Source organism: Phyllostomus discolor, chromosome 14 (genome assembly GCF_004126475.2).
Source record: "Phyllostomus discolor isolate MPI-MPIP mPhyDis1 chromosome 14, mPhyDis1.pri.v3, whole genome shotgun sequence".
NCBI lineage: Eukaryota > Metazoa > Chordata > Mammalia > Chiroptera > Phyllostomidae > Phyllostomus > Phyllostomus discolor.
The window spans coordinates 51,730,383-51,744,589 of NC_040916.2; the positions used below are offsets into that span (position 1 = coordinate 51,730,383).

A 14,207-nucleotide genomic window follows, 5' to 3' on the forward strand; every position below is an offset into this window, starting at 1 on the left:
GGTGAGACATTGAGAAAATACCCCTGGACTCAAGACCCTAGAGAGAAGCCTTCCTGTTATAAAGGGGCTGTCTTCTATTAAAAGAAGCTTTTGGAGGCTGCAAAAGCCCCATCTAAGCTTTTTCACATTAGCTTACCCTGCCATCCTCCTCTCAGTGCCCAACAGAGCTCTCCCATTCTCTCTCTCCTATTGTTTTGCAAACATCCGTCCCTTCATAAAAGCTGTCTGGCTGGGAGCTTAAAATATTGCTGGACAGTAAAACCTATCCATCAGAGCCAATCCAGTCATATCTGCTCAGTCATGTAGCACAGTAGGGGTGGGGTGGAGAAGTGGGAAGTGGGCTTTTAGGCACCAAAGGAAAGAGGCTGAAGTTGTCATTTTGCTACTGAGCGCCAAAGGAGAAAGAGAGCACATATTTCTTCGGGGGACTCTACTATTGGCAAGTTTTCTTTGGGTGATATTAGTTTGTAGCCTCCCTATTCCCCCTACCTCCAACCCCACTTCTTTCCCAAACTAATTGAAGGGCCATTTATGGACTTCTCCAAAAGGAAAAATCTTGCCACTAAAGTCCAGTCTTGCGTTGAGATGACTGGACTTCAGTTCTGAAAACCCTCTCAGAACTAGCAGAAGAGCTGGCAGAGGTGTGGAAGGGAAAGGAAGGTAGCATGAGGTAGGGGGGTAAGAAATGTCCATATTTTAACTACAACTTGACTTTCTGAGGTCTTTTCACTTTTCAGAATGAATTAACATGCCCCCAGGAATCCAGAGGGACCTAAATGAAGTATTTGATATTTATGGAACAGTTTTGTACTTTTTTTAATATTAATTATGCTATTACAGTTGTCCCATTCCCCCACTTTATTCCCCTCCACTCTGCACACCCCATCCCACCCACATTCCCCCCCTTCAGTTCATGTCCATCAGTCATACATGTAAGCTCTTTGGCTTCTACATTTCTTATACTATTCTTAACCTCCCCCTGTCTATTTTGTACCTACCATTTATGCTTCTTATTCCCTGTACCTTTTCTACCATTCTCCTCCTTCTCTGATGATACCCCTCCAGGTGATCTCCATTTCTGTGGTTCTGTTCCTGTTCTAGTTGTTTCTTAGTTTGCTTTTGTTTTTGTTTTAGGTGTGGTCGTTAATAACTGCAAATTTTTGTCACTTTACTGTTCATATTTTTTATCTTCTTTTTCTTAGATAAGTCCCTTTAACATTTCATATAATAAGGGCTTGGTGATAGTGAACTCCTTTAACATGACCTTATCTGAGAAGCACTTTATCTGCCCTTCCATTCTAAATGAAAGCTTTGCTGAATAGAGCCATCTTGGATGTAGGTCCTTGCCTTTCATGACTTGGAATGCTTCTTTCCAGCCCCTTCTTGCTTGTAAGGTCTCTTTTGAGAAATTAGCTGACAGTCTTATGGGAACTCCTTTGTAGGTACCTATCTTCTTTACTCTTGCTGCTTCTAAGATTCTCTCCTTATTTTTAATCTTGGATAATGTAATCATGATGTGCCTTGGTGTGTTCCTCTTTGGGTCCCACTTCTTTGGGACTCTCTGAGCTTCCTGGACTTCCTGGAAGTCTATTTCCTTTGCCAGATTGGGGATGTTCTTCCTCATTATTTGTTCAAATAAGTATTCAATTTGTTGCTCTTCCTCTTCTCCATCTGGCACCCCTATAATTCGGATGTTGGAACAATGAAAGATGTCCTGGAGGGTCCTAAGCCTCTCTTTTGAATTTCTTTTGAATTCTTATTTCTTCATTCTTTTCTGCTTAAATATTTCTTTCTTCCTTCTGGTCCACACCATTGATTAGAGTCCCAGTTTCCTTCTCATCACTGTTGGTTCCCTGTACATTTTCCTTTATTTCACTTAGCATTGCCTTCATTTTTTCATCTAATTTGCAACCAAATTCAACCAATCCTGTGAGCATCCGGAATACCAGTGTTTTGAACTGTGCATCTGATGGGTTGGCTTTGTCTTCATCGTTTAGTTGTATTTTTTCTGGAGCTTTGATCTGTTCTTTCATTTGGGCCATTTTTTTTTGTATTGATGTGCCTGTTACATATGAGGGGCAGAGCCTTAGCTATTCACCAGGGCGGGCAACCTACATCACTGCTTTGTGACACTGTTATGTGGGGAAGAGGTCGAGAGGGAACAAGGGCACTTGCTCCACTCTCTGTCGAATTTCAGTCAGTCACTTCCCCCACTACCCACAAGCAAAGTGGGCCCTTCTGGTGCTGATTCCCACGTGGGTTGGCTTGTGTATGTTCTAGGACCCTGAGGGTCTCTGCAACAAACTCTCCTGTGAGGCTGGAAGTTTCTCCCACTGCCGCCTCAACCTCCACAGGTGTTTTCAATCAGTGGTTTGAGACTTAATTTCCCTGAGCTGAAACCCAGGGTTGTAAGGCCTGTCTTACTCCCCAGGTGGTCCTCCCGGTTTATCCACACATGAATGTGGGACTGCCTGCTCCACCAGCTGCCGCCTTCCCTGTCTGCCAGCTGGTGCCTTGCCTGCCCTGCTTCACAATCCACCGCTTCGCTCGCTGGGTCCACCAGGCACCACCTTACCCGCTCCGGTCCTCCAACACTGCTTTGCCCTGAGTCCTCTCCACCCAGCTGCCTGTCTCTGTCCCTCCTACCAGTCTGGATGGATATTTCTTCTTTAACTCCTTGGTTATCAGACTTCCGTACAGTTCAGTTTTCTGTCAGTTCTGGTTGTTTTTTGTTTTTAAATTGTTGTTGTCCTTCTTTTGGTTGTGTGAGGAGGCACAGTGTGTTTATCCCTCCGTTTTGGCCAGAAGTCCAGTTTTGTACTTTTTCATTCAAAATCTGCAATGGGAGTAATAGTAATAACTATTGAGTGTTGTGGGTGTAGGAGAGGCTTAATGCTTAGAATTTTCAATGGAATATTTCATGGATCACAGGAATGGGTCTGGCTAAGAACTGCAAAACTTCCTTGGAGTAGTTTCTGTTGTCTCTCTGTGGGAGCTGCTGGCTAAGTAGCTACTCTAGCAACATGAAAGGAGGCACATTTACCATCCTTTGTCAACTGGAATGGTAAGTGACCATCTAATCCTTGGGAAGCTTGTTAACACAGATGTGTGTGTTGTTCTGCTTCTTCAACACCAGGAGAAATCTGTGCTATACCTGAAATTGCCCTGGGTTTGTCGCTGGAGAGCCAGGACCTGCATCCCACCCCTATCCTCACCAGCTGAGTCATCTTACTTTACCTCCTAGCGTGTGTTCCACCTGGTAATGGGGATTGGTAATGCCTAATTCACTAGCTCTCTAACACACCTGCAGACCTGTCAGTTCTGGTCCAAATGAATTTTTCATCAGCCTATGATAAAAATGTGAGAATGATGTAAACAACATAGTAAATTTTTCATCAGGTTAAATGTGTTTGATTTAAAGGCCTATCTTTCATTCTGAAATTATGTCTTTTCTAGTTTTGTGGTATTAAAAGTCCTCTTTTATGAAATGATGGTGAAGATGGACTGTAGTCATAGTTAGTGATTTAATAAGTTTTTTATTTTTAAGTACTTGTTTAGCAAAATAAGAAGTCAGTAGCCCTGACTTCTGACTTCTGGTCAGACGTCATGCTATTGGTCACCCTATTTTGTTGTTGTTGTTATTGTACTAGTCTATGAAATCCAAGTGTGAGAACCACTGACTTAGTTCACAGGATGTTAATAGGATTGAAATAAGACATATGAAAGCATATAATTTATAAATAGATAAGGGCTACCCAAACCTAAGGTGTTATTTTAATTATTGCCTAAAACCAGGACCTGATGGTAGGATGTTTTGGTGGACACCCTGGGGGTGGAAACTTGAACTCCACTGTTTAGTTTCCATTTGTAATCTGTTCACTAAATTTTCACAAGCAAAAGAAAACAGAGAATTGTATCTTTAAAGAAAAGAATAGAAATATTCTTCCTTTGGTTTAGATTTCTCACTACTTCAGTGAAACAGTTTGCTCTGATTTCCTTGAAGTTTAAATTTATTTATTTATTTATACTTTAAAAAAAGATTTTTAAGTTTAGTTTTAGAGAGAGGGGAAGGGAGGGAGAAAAGGAGGAAGAGAAACATCAGTGTGTGGTTGCCCCTCAAGTGCCCCCTACCAGTGACCTGGCCCACAACCCAAGCATGTGCCCTAACTGGGAATTGAAATGGCAACCCTTTGGTTCATAGGTCAACATTCAATCCACTGAGCCACACCAGCCAGGGAATGAAGTGTAAATTTAATTGTTAGACATCAGGAACTTGAGGCACTTTCCCTTAGCACCTCTAAGTCTTCTCTCCTTATCAGCATAGTTGGCTTGTTTCAATGTCGTGGAATTGAAAAACCTTTGTCCTAAGTTACAGTTTCTGTTCTTTCGTTGTTACAAGAAATGTTATAACTTGCTGGGGTCCAGCCTCAGCGGGGTCTTAGGGTCCCCGAAGGATGCACGGCTAAGGCAAAGAGACTGAAGTGAGACACCCGGTGGGGTGCCAGAGGACAGCCAGGCTTTTTGGGCCTGACTGACTCACCGAGAAAAAAATCAATCTTTATTTTTGTAGGGGAGGTTATACAACATTCAATGCATAGTGTGATTATTAAAACAGAAACAATTACCATGGAAATAATTTTAAAAAACACAGAAGGTTTTACAAATCAATCATGTTAAACAAAGAAATAACTGAAAAGTACAGAAGGTCCCACAGATCAACCATATTAAACAAAGGTTATTTTGACCAAGAGGATCATTAATCAGATAGCCAATGAAGCTATATGGGCACAAACTTTCAGGTGCCAATTAGTAACTAGGTATCTATTAAAATTCTAGGAATTGATCTAAATTAAAAGGGTGCAAAGGGTGATTTATAGACATATAGAAATCAACTCTTATCCATCAAGGTTAAATTTATCTCGGTTAGGTAACTGTTTTTTTGCCTAGGTTTTTTTATTTATACATCTTGGGGGGGGCATGTTTTGTGTTTGTCTCCATGTATTGAGATTATTATTCTCAACTAGAACTCCTTGCTTCTTTACACTCCTGCCCAGGGTGTGGGAGGGGTAGTGACTCTAATAAATCTTAAGATTTTGAGTGGTGACTCCTTAAGCAACGTTCCTAGCAACAGTTTCCTTCAGTGTTCTGGCAGTTGGTCTGCCCATAGTTTAATTTTGTCCTTAACTTCCCAGGTGGGGGAAGCAAGCAACAATAGGGTTGCTAGGGGTCTCTAGTCTGTAGTCAGCAAGTCATTTCACACATAATCAGAGGCATCATGCAGATTTTTTGTTATAATGCACATGTATCCAAAAATCCCACCACCTATTGCCAGCAGAGACAGGTATACAGGAGGAGATAGACAGGAGATCCGGCCACAGTCGCCTCTGCTGTGCAGATGTGTCAAAGGTCAGCTGTTGGTCGGCTCCCGACAATAACTACACTTAAAAAAACATTCAAACAATGCTAGCAATGCAGGGTAGGGTATAGAAGAGACTGCTTGTCTTTCTAGAGTCTGGAAATTAGAAATAGGGTAGTCAGGATGGTCTTCATGTGCATGAACACATGTCATGACACTCATATTTGATCTTATACAAACAGTGTCTCAAAACAAGTTTTGGGTCAATTTAATATCCTTGTTTAGTAGTTGCCATTTCTTTGCAAGTCCTCAAACTCCCCACTGCTACCTACAGCAAAGAGGACTCAAGTTCTCTAGACTCTAAGTAATACTGGTATTACATGCACTGAGGGATTGAGAATTTCAGATTTCAGACAATAACTATTGGTCCCATCCACTGGTATCTATGAAGTTCCCACTCTGTGATGGCTTTGTTCTGTATCATGATGGTTCATGGAAGATGAAGACAAAATTGTACCTGTCCTTGAGAGCTTTTGTCCTAAAGGGGAAAGACAAGACTATAGACATATAGTCCTGAGAGCATGGGCTTGTGATACACATTTATGTAGGTACATGAGTGAAATACCCACAGAAATCCTAAAGGACTAGTATGGTACATACAATATAAGTAAAATTTCAAAACTGAGTTGATATATCAATGGGGATAAGACATTAGCAAAACTAGATTTAGAGTACATTAATGCCAGACTTGATCCTATAAGAGTAAAATACTAGTTGTTATTTTAACATGTTAGAATTAACTAATAAGAAATTTTAATTCTTTTTTTTCTCTGCCACCAATTGGATTTATGCTTGGGCTGCTTATCTGATTGTGATGTTTCCCACTTTTGAGGAGGAAAAACAATGTGGAATGACTACCACTCTTTAGAGAGCAAGCACTAGATCTAACTGTATTTTGAGGAGTGTTATCAGCAGAAGTATAACTAGATACATGCAACTGAGATTCTGAGCTGCTGGTTCTGATTCTATCCCCCTCAATTCTCCACTCCTACAAGGAACTCCTCCCAATGCCAGTCATGACTGGGAATGCCACAGCTGTTCTCATCTTCTGAGGAGGAAAGAAACTGCTCTTGAATGCTTCACCTAATTGAGAGTTTCTGGGAATCCAAGGAGAGCAATGTCCTCTGCCCTCCAACAAGCAGCAGATAGCTGTTTTGAATACCCTGAGAGCACAGGCTGGGCATTGCACATGCCTGCAATCAGTATTCGCAATCAAGTACTGTCTAGTCAAGCTCCAAACCTCAGGTTGGAAGGAGTCTTTAAGATGCCATTTTGTTTATCCTCTCCTAAAGATGAAAATCACACCTAATTTAAGAAACCACTTTTCATCACCCATTCAAGGGTTTAACAAATGTCACTGTCATTAAAAGCAGTAGGCATATTCCTTTGGTCCCATGTAACTTCTGATCCTATAGGGTAGGACATAGCTGGAAGAAGCCCAGAACAGCATCTCTCAGAAGGGCAGTGACGAGTAAATGCCACAACACTAGCAATGTCCAAGTTGGAAGAACATCTGTCCTAGAATGAGGTGGAAGCTTTGGTCATAGTCCTTCATAGGCTACCAGCTTGCACAACAGGCTTGCACTGAATGAATGACCCAGTTTGTATCCATCACCCCTGTCACTTCAACCCCATTTACATTAGTCATTGCTGTTGCTAAAGCATTATATATTACCTTATTTAATGGTTGTTGGATTTTTTTTGTTTTTACAGATCAATTTTTAGCTCTTTTAAAATAACCACATATTACAAACCCTAACAACTTTCATTCTGTAGGACACTAAAAATGTCCTAGTAGACCTTCCTCACTCAAAAATACAATTCCTTCCCAAAGCACTCTCTCCATTCCTTAGGTTTAAAAGAGCAGTAAAAATGATTTTAAAAAGCTGCTCCCAATTTGTAAAGCTATTAAGAAGGGTGTCCAGATTTCAACTTGGAGAAAAGAAAACATAAATCAAGAATATGGGAGTCGGAGAACTGTGTAGGTCTGATCTCAGACAGCGTATCTCAGTGGTGTAATGAAAAGGACCCAGCCTTTGGAATCAGACAGAACTGCTAATTAGTTCATCATAGAAAATTTATTTAACCTCTCTGAACATCAGTCTTCTCCTTTGTTGGAATCAAGTTTGTTAACAAACACTTATCAAGCTATCATTATTTGCTGGGCTCTGTGACAAACATTGAGTATATAGGTATAAAGAAAGCAGGTGTGGGCCATATCTTCATGAAGAGTACAGTCTATCAGAATCAAGTTAAATGAAATAATATAATGTCAAAGGCCTATCACAAATCACATATTGAATAAATATCAGTTTCCTTTCACTTCCCTTCAAACATATGATCATTATGTAGCTCAACATAGTCAAAAGTAAGATAACGACTGACAATTTCATAGGTACAATTTTACAAGGCACCCAGATACTCATGGAATATGAAGTTTAGTATTATGCCTCATGAACCTTAGTTCTGCCTATGATTTGATCTAATTCCATGTAACCATGGATTTCTATTTATGGTCCACAGTGCCTCCATATTTTGTGTGGAGTTCAGGTAATTATATACATATTTATCCTTTTAGATGGCTTGTGAAGTGAATGAGAACAGGTATTACCATTAAACCCAATTTAAAGATAAGGGAGTTAATGGAAGTGGATTTTTAATGTTTCTTTTGTCCCCTAGTCCTAGTCTGCACAGAGAAAGCACTCAATAGATGCTATTTACATGTGGATTGTTCCAGCAACTCAAAAAGGAGAGGTAGCCCAAGGGTTAGCAGAGACTGACTCCGGGTTGCACTGCAGCCCCTCAGCTTTTGTCTTTCCCTCCTCCAGGTGGTTGAGAAATGGGCGACTGGAGTTTCCTGGGGAACATCTTGGAAGAGGTGAATGAGCACTCCACAGTCATTGGCCGAGTCTGGCTCACTGTGCTTTTTATCTTCCGGATCCTTATCCTTGGCACAGCTGCTGAGTTTGTGTGGGGGGATGAGCAGTCCGACTTTGTGTGCAACACCCAGCAGCCAGGCTGCGAGAACGTCTGCTACGATGAGGCCTTCCCCATCTCCCATATCCGCCTCTGGGTACTACAGATCATCTTCGTCTCCACACCATCTTTGGTGTACGTGGGCCACGCCATGCACCACGTGCGCAGGGAAGAGAAGCGCAAGGAGCGCGAGGCAGAGGAGCTGTGCCAGCAGGCAGCAGGCAACTGTGGCGAGAGGGGACCACTCCCCCCTGACCAGAGCAGTATCAGGAAGAGCAGCAGCAGCAGCAAAGGCACCAAGTTCAGGCTGGAGGGCACCTTGCTGAGGACCTACATCTGCCACATCATCTTCAAGACCCTTTTTGAGGTGGGCTTCGTAGTAGGCCACTACTTCCTGTACGGGTTCCGGATCCTGCCCCTCTATCGCTGCAGCCGGTGGCCCTGCCCCAACGTGGTGGACTGCTTTGTGTCACGGCCCACGGAGAAAACCATCTTCATCCTGTTCATGTTGTCTGTGGCCTCTGTGTCCCTCTTCCTCAATGTTCTGGAGATGAGCCACCTGGGCCTGAAGAGGATCCAGTCTGCCTTTAAGAGGTCCATAGAGCAGCCACTGGGGGATATTCCAGAGAAGTCCCTCCACTCCATCACTGTCTCCTCCATCCAGAAAGCCAAGGGCTACCAGCTCCTTGAAGAAGAGAAAATAGTGTCCCACTATTTTCCTTTGACTGAGGTTGGCACAGTGGAGACCAGCCCACTTTCTGCCAAGCCTTTCAGTCAGTTTGAGGAGCAGATGGGCACAGGGCCTCTAGGGGACCTGTCTGTGGCTTACCAAGAGACACTGCCTTCCTATGCTCAGGTGGGAGGACAGGAAGTTGAGGGGATCGAGCAACCAGTAGAGGAAAGAGCAGAACCTAAGGTGGTTGAGAAGAGGCAGGAAGCAGAGAGAGTGAGCACAGGAGGGCAGGGGACTGCAGCAGTGTTGGAGCAGGGGGCAGCAGAGACTCCCAGAGTGAGGAAGGAGGGTGAGGAACAAGAGCTGTTGGCTGAGAAGGTGTCAAAGCAAAGCCTGCCCACTGAGAAGGCACCTTCCCTGTGCCCAGAGGTGACTGGGGATGATACCAGACCCCTAAGCAGACTGAGCAAAAACAGCAGCCGGGCCAGATCAGATGACCTAACAGTGTGAAGTGGTGAGAGAGAGGGGGGGGGGGGGGGGAGAAAAGAGGGAGGGGGGGGGGGAAGGGAAAGGAAAGAAGAAAAAAAAAGAAAAAAAAAAAAGGAAAAGAAAAAAGAAAAGAAAAGAGAAAAGACCTGAGCTAGTATAGGGCAAGATGAAAGGAAAAGATGACAATATGATTTAAGTCTGCTGTCCATCCCCTCACACACAGGCATGCAGTGGCACAATGAAAGCTATACAACTAGGAAACTGTCTTTCCCATTTATAAGAGCTACCAATATAAATACATTGTCCCATCAAAGTTTTCAGTCTCATATGACTCTCTCCCTCCTCTACCCCAGCAGCTATGGAACTCTGCTTTGTACCCCATTTCTCCATAGAAATCCTTCTGATTAGAGCTGTGATAGCCTCATAGCCTTTTACTAGTATTGTCTCAAGCTTACTAAGTCAGACTTTGTCACCCCAGTCTTTCCCTAGCAGACACCATATGACCCTGTATCAGAGGTCCTAAATGCAAATGCCTACAGAATACAGGCAGGTGATTTTGACTGGTGAGGTGGCCCTATTCTAATGCCATGGGAGAGCTAAGGCTGTGAAAATTGGAGTTCAGAGGGCTGCTGTTCCATTCCAAGCAGTATTACCAGGCCATCTGATTTTTTTCAAGAGAAGCTAGAAATACAAAATTAAATGTTGATTTAAATGAAATTTCCAATACTTTTAACTAAAAATAAGTGTCAACTAAATTTAGTGTCAACTAAATAAAAATGTGTAAGCCAAATTGAACCTGTGTGGTACCAACTTGCAAGGTCAGCTTATACTAGTGAGCCCAGCTTTCCTATGGTATTGGTCATATTATTTATAGTTTTGACTTCTTTCTGTAATTTCTGAACCTCTTTGCACCATTTTGGAGTGTTCATTTGAAATCATCAGTCCAAGAGATACCCAGAGTTCTCACTGCCCTTTCTTTTGAATCACTGTAGCCATTGGGTTCAGATACAGTTACATCCCTTGTATTGCTGAAAGTCTACCCTGGGAACCATCAAAGAAAGCAAGATCCTAAACCTTTTCCTTATAGACTAAAAAGGCTTTGAGGCCTGGTAGTAATGTTCTTCCCTGATGCAAAGAAGGTCCTTTTCTTTCTTCTCCTCTAAATAACAGATAGCAAGCCAAAGGATACATACTCACACACCTGCTCTAAAGACAGTAAGCTCTCAGGTACCAATTGTGTAAGAAAAAGCCCATCAAAGTGGCACTAGGAACAGTCTCCTACAAGCGGTAAGTCCTACCAGCCAGAGCCCCAAAGTTCAGTTCCAGGCCAGGCTTCAACCCTGAAAAGGATGTAGAGACTGAAGGAAACAAGAGGGCTCTTATTGAAGTTCTCCAATGCTTTATCCCCACAACCAATAATCCTCAAACATAGAGTTCAATCAGGGGAAATCCTCAGGTACAAGTAAATATTTTACACATGGACCAATTTCACCTAGGACCAACCAATGCTCAGAGCAGAGGGAGAAAGTCAGTAGTCATCAAGATGGTTCATCTAAACCAAAGTTATGCTCATGGACTGCAGTGCCAAGGCTAAGGTAGGAGGGATAGAAACCAAGGTGACATGGCAGAGATCTGGACAGACCAGCAAGGGACTCAAAAAGTTTCCTTCATTCTATCTTCCCCACAAACAGCATCATCCTAAAATATGCAAATCCCTGGCACTGCCCTCTGGTTGCCAACTTCTTTTTTAGATAATTATTCTGGAGCAGAGACATCTCTGAAACTATTCTTTCCCTATGACAATATTGCCATTTCTTGGTGGCCCATTATAAAGCTGTAGGGTCTAAAAAATGAAATTCATTCTAAGGTCTGATTGTTTGACAATTATTCCAGGGAAAATTTACATTTTAAAAGAGAAAGCCTAAAATATATTTTACCTGGGTTCACCCAAAGCAGTCAACTTTCAGTAAAGGAATGTATTGGCTGACAAATAGAAGAGATATTTATCTTATAAACATGAAACTTTCTGGCTACTGCTTGAATCTTCCCTTTGCAGCCAACACTATTCCATACCTTCTTCTGTATGGTGAGAGAAGTAACAAAATCCCAGGCTTGAGGACCAGACATTGTGTCATTGACCCCCCAATGGCTACACTATTGTTCCTACAATTTTGCTCTTATAGACCAATTTTAAGAAAACATAAACTCAGAGCCTGAAAACACCCCAATCTTTATCAGGATAAAAGATAAAGTATCTGTCTCAACCAGGACCTGATCCAAAAAGGAAAAGAAAAAGAAAAAGAAAAGTGTCCTATGTGGAAACAACTGGTGCTATTTAGAAGCAGTTGTGAGATCTGGTCTCCCCTCTGCTGGGCCACAGTTTGTTTGTGGGTGAGTGCATTTTCTTGGATGAAGGAGTATCCTGCTTCATTCTCTCTGCCTATCCCACCACCATGGAAGTTGACATTTTCCCTTAGTTTTCCCCCCAAAAAGATGAAACTATTTTGGAAAAAAACAAAAGCACAAAGAGACCAGGAATTTTCTTTTCTATTTTTGCCATGTAGGAGCTGTGTTATTATCTTCCTTTAACCTCTCTGTACCTCAGTTCTCTGTCTACAAACTAAAGATAGCATTTGCCACCTACCTACCTCCAGGGTTATCATAAGGATTAATGAGTTGACTCCCAAACCTGGAGCCTGCTGAGTGGTGCCACTTCCTGAGAGGTTCTTTCAACAGCAGGGAGGCTGGGAAGAAGGGCAAGAAGGTACTTTCCATCTGTCCTTCCCCATCTGCCTAGCCATTACCTGGTGAGAGTTTTTCAGTGTGGAATAGACACTCCAGAGATCAGTTTCTCAGAGAAGACTCAACACAGAATCTTGGACACCGTATGTTAAGTAGGAACCTGACACTCTTTGACCTTGAAAAATGTCTGTGGATGGATTAGCAATTACTTTTAGCCTCTAAAAAAATGTCCCTTCATGCTTCATCTTAATTACTGTCAGCTTCCATTCATAGGCATCTCTGGGTCTGTGGAAGCTCTTATTCTCACTATACCACTGAATCTCTCCATATATGTTTTGAGGCAAATAATTATGACTGACTCCTGGGCTTCATTAATCCTACTCCTTGTCCTTCCCTTTAGGGCACATGCACTTATCAATAAAAAGTATTGGACAGAAGGACATAAAAAGTGTCATTCCCTTCAGAGGAAAAGGACGGATTGATTAATAGCAGTTATAATACATCCATCAGGGGTGGTCTGTGACCAGGAGGGATAGAGTTACTCAAAGTTCAGTTAGAAAGTTTCAAACCTAACTCTGCCATCCCCATGCCTAGCATTTGGATCATTAGCAACAGGCCTATGTGCTTTTCACCATGACTTGTTACTTACCACACAGGTGAAGCATCCAATACAGAATTAAACAAATATTACTGAAGGTCAATGAGACCTGGGAATCAGCTTTTCCCATAAAGAGCAATAAAGTTCAGGTCAAAAGTGTTGGCTGTTCTGTTGATTCTGGCAACACAGAGATGTCACATATCTGTTCCATATGACAATTTTCTTCTCAGTTAATTAAGGGTAACAAGTTTTGTCCCTCCTTCACAAGATATATCAAGTGAATTAATACCCAGGAAACACTATGAACATACTACAAAAAATTAGTGGGTTTTCTTTAAGTCAGCAATTTGGAAATAAAAGAAAAGGGAGGAAGGCCTATCCAAATTGGTCAGAAGTCCTTTTTATATAACGTGTACTGAAATGATGACAGTCACTACTTTCAAATACATTATTGACTAAGACACTGATAAAAAGTGAGCCAATAAGAAAAATGAAGGAAGTAAATGGGGGTGGTGTGAACATGAACATTTCTGTAGTCCTGAATTCATAAAAGTAATACTACAAAAAAAGAACATCTTTTTTTATATCTTTTTTTAAAGATTTTATTTATTTATTTTTAGAGAGGGAAGGGGGGAGAGAAAGAGAGAGAGAGAGAGAGAAACATCAATGTGTGGTTGCTGGGGGTTATGGCCTGCAACCCAGGAATGTACCCTGGCTGGGAATCGAACCTGGGACACTTTGGTTCCCAGCCCGCACTCAATCCACTGAGCTATGCCAGCCAGGGCTAAAAAGAACATCTTTAATCATGCAAAAATTCATTGCTGAAGGTGGTGCAGCACATACCCAGTTTACTGAGGTAAAGGCACCAGCCTCTGAGAGAGTCTCTGGCTCCTAGCAGAATGAAGTCATTCCATGGATCCTGAAAGACCTGCATGAAGAACTCTTCAGTCCAAATCATGTGAAAGGCCTGGGGCAAGGTTACTATAGACACTTCTCTTCATGATTTCCTGAGGAGGGTCATTAGGGCATGCTTGGGGTAAGAATGAGCATACCACCCACAGAGCATCTATTACCCCGTTCCCTCTACCTCCTCCTCTCTCCTTCCCCTGACTCTGAATTATCCCTCTATGCAGGTTGCATGCAAATGATCACACAATCAAAGTTGGCAAAATTTAGATGAAAAGGGTTTTCTTGGTTGGATAAAACTACTCTGAGCATAAATACAATGTTTAAAATGAAGTAACTAGGTACCTAGAAGTGATAGTTAAATAATTGGAGAAACTTTCCCTTCTTGTAATAATTATATTTCAATT

The 14,207-nt window shown here is 42.0% G+C and overlaps 1 protein-coding gene across 3 annotated transcripts; it reads left to right on the forward strand.

Annotated features, from left to right (window-relative positions):
* Nucleotides 1–239: 239 nt before the first annotated feature.
* On the forward strand, nucleotides 240–9,589 carry GJA8 (gap junction protein alpha 8). Of its 3 annotated transcripts, none has more exons than XM_028503212.2 (2): nucleotides 240–660; nucleotides 8,245–9,589. In XM_028503212.2, exon 2 carries the CDS (start codon nucleotides 8,256–8,258, stop codon nucleotides 9,573–9,575), a length of 1,320 nt encoding a protein of 439 aa, XP_028359013.1. In that variant the 5' UTR covers nucleotides 240–660; nucleotides 8,245–8,255; the 3' UTR covers nucleotides 9,576–9,589. The 3 variants fall into 3 exon arrangements, with proteins under 3 accessions (XP_028359013.1, XP_035871212.1, XP_035871213.1); XM_036015319.1 differs by having other exon boundaries at nucleotides 240–439; XM_036015320.1 differs by lacking the exon at nucleotides 240–660 and adding an exon at nucleotides 2,833–3,064.
* The last annotated feature ends 4,618 nt before the right edge of the window (nucleotides 9,590–14,207 follow it).

What these genes read in the sequence shown, in the direction of transcription:
- GJA8 (XM_028503212.2), top strand. Translation starts at nt 8,256, where the DNA reads ATGGGCGACTGGAGTTTCCTGGGGAACATCTTGGAAGAGGTGAATGAG.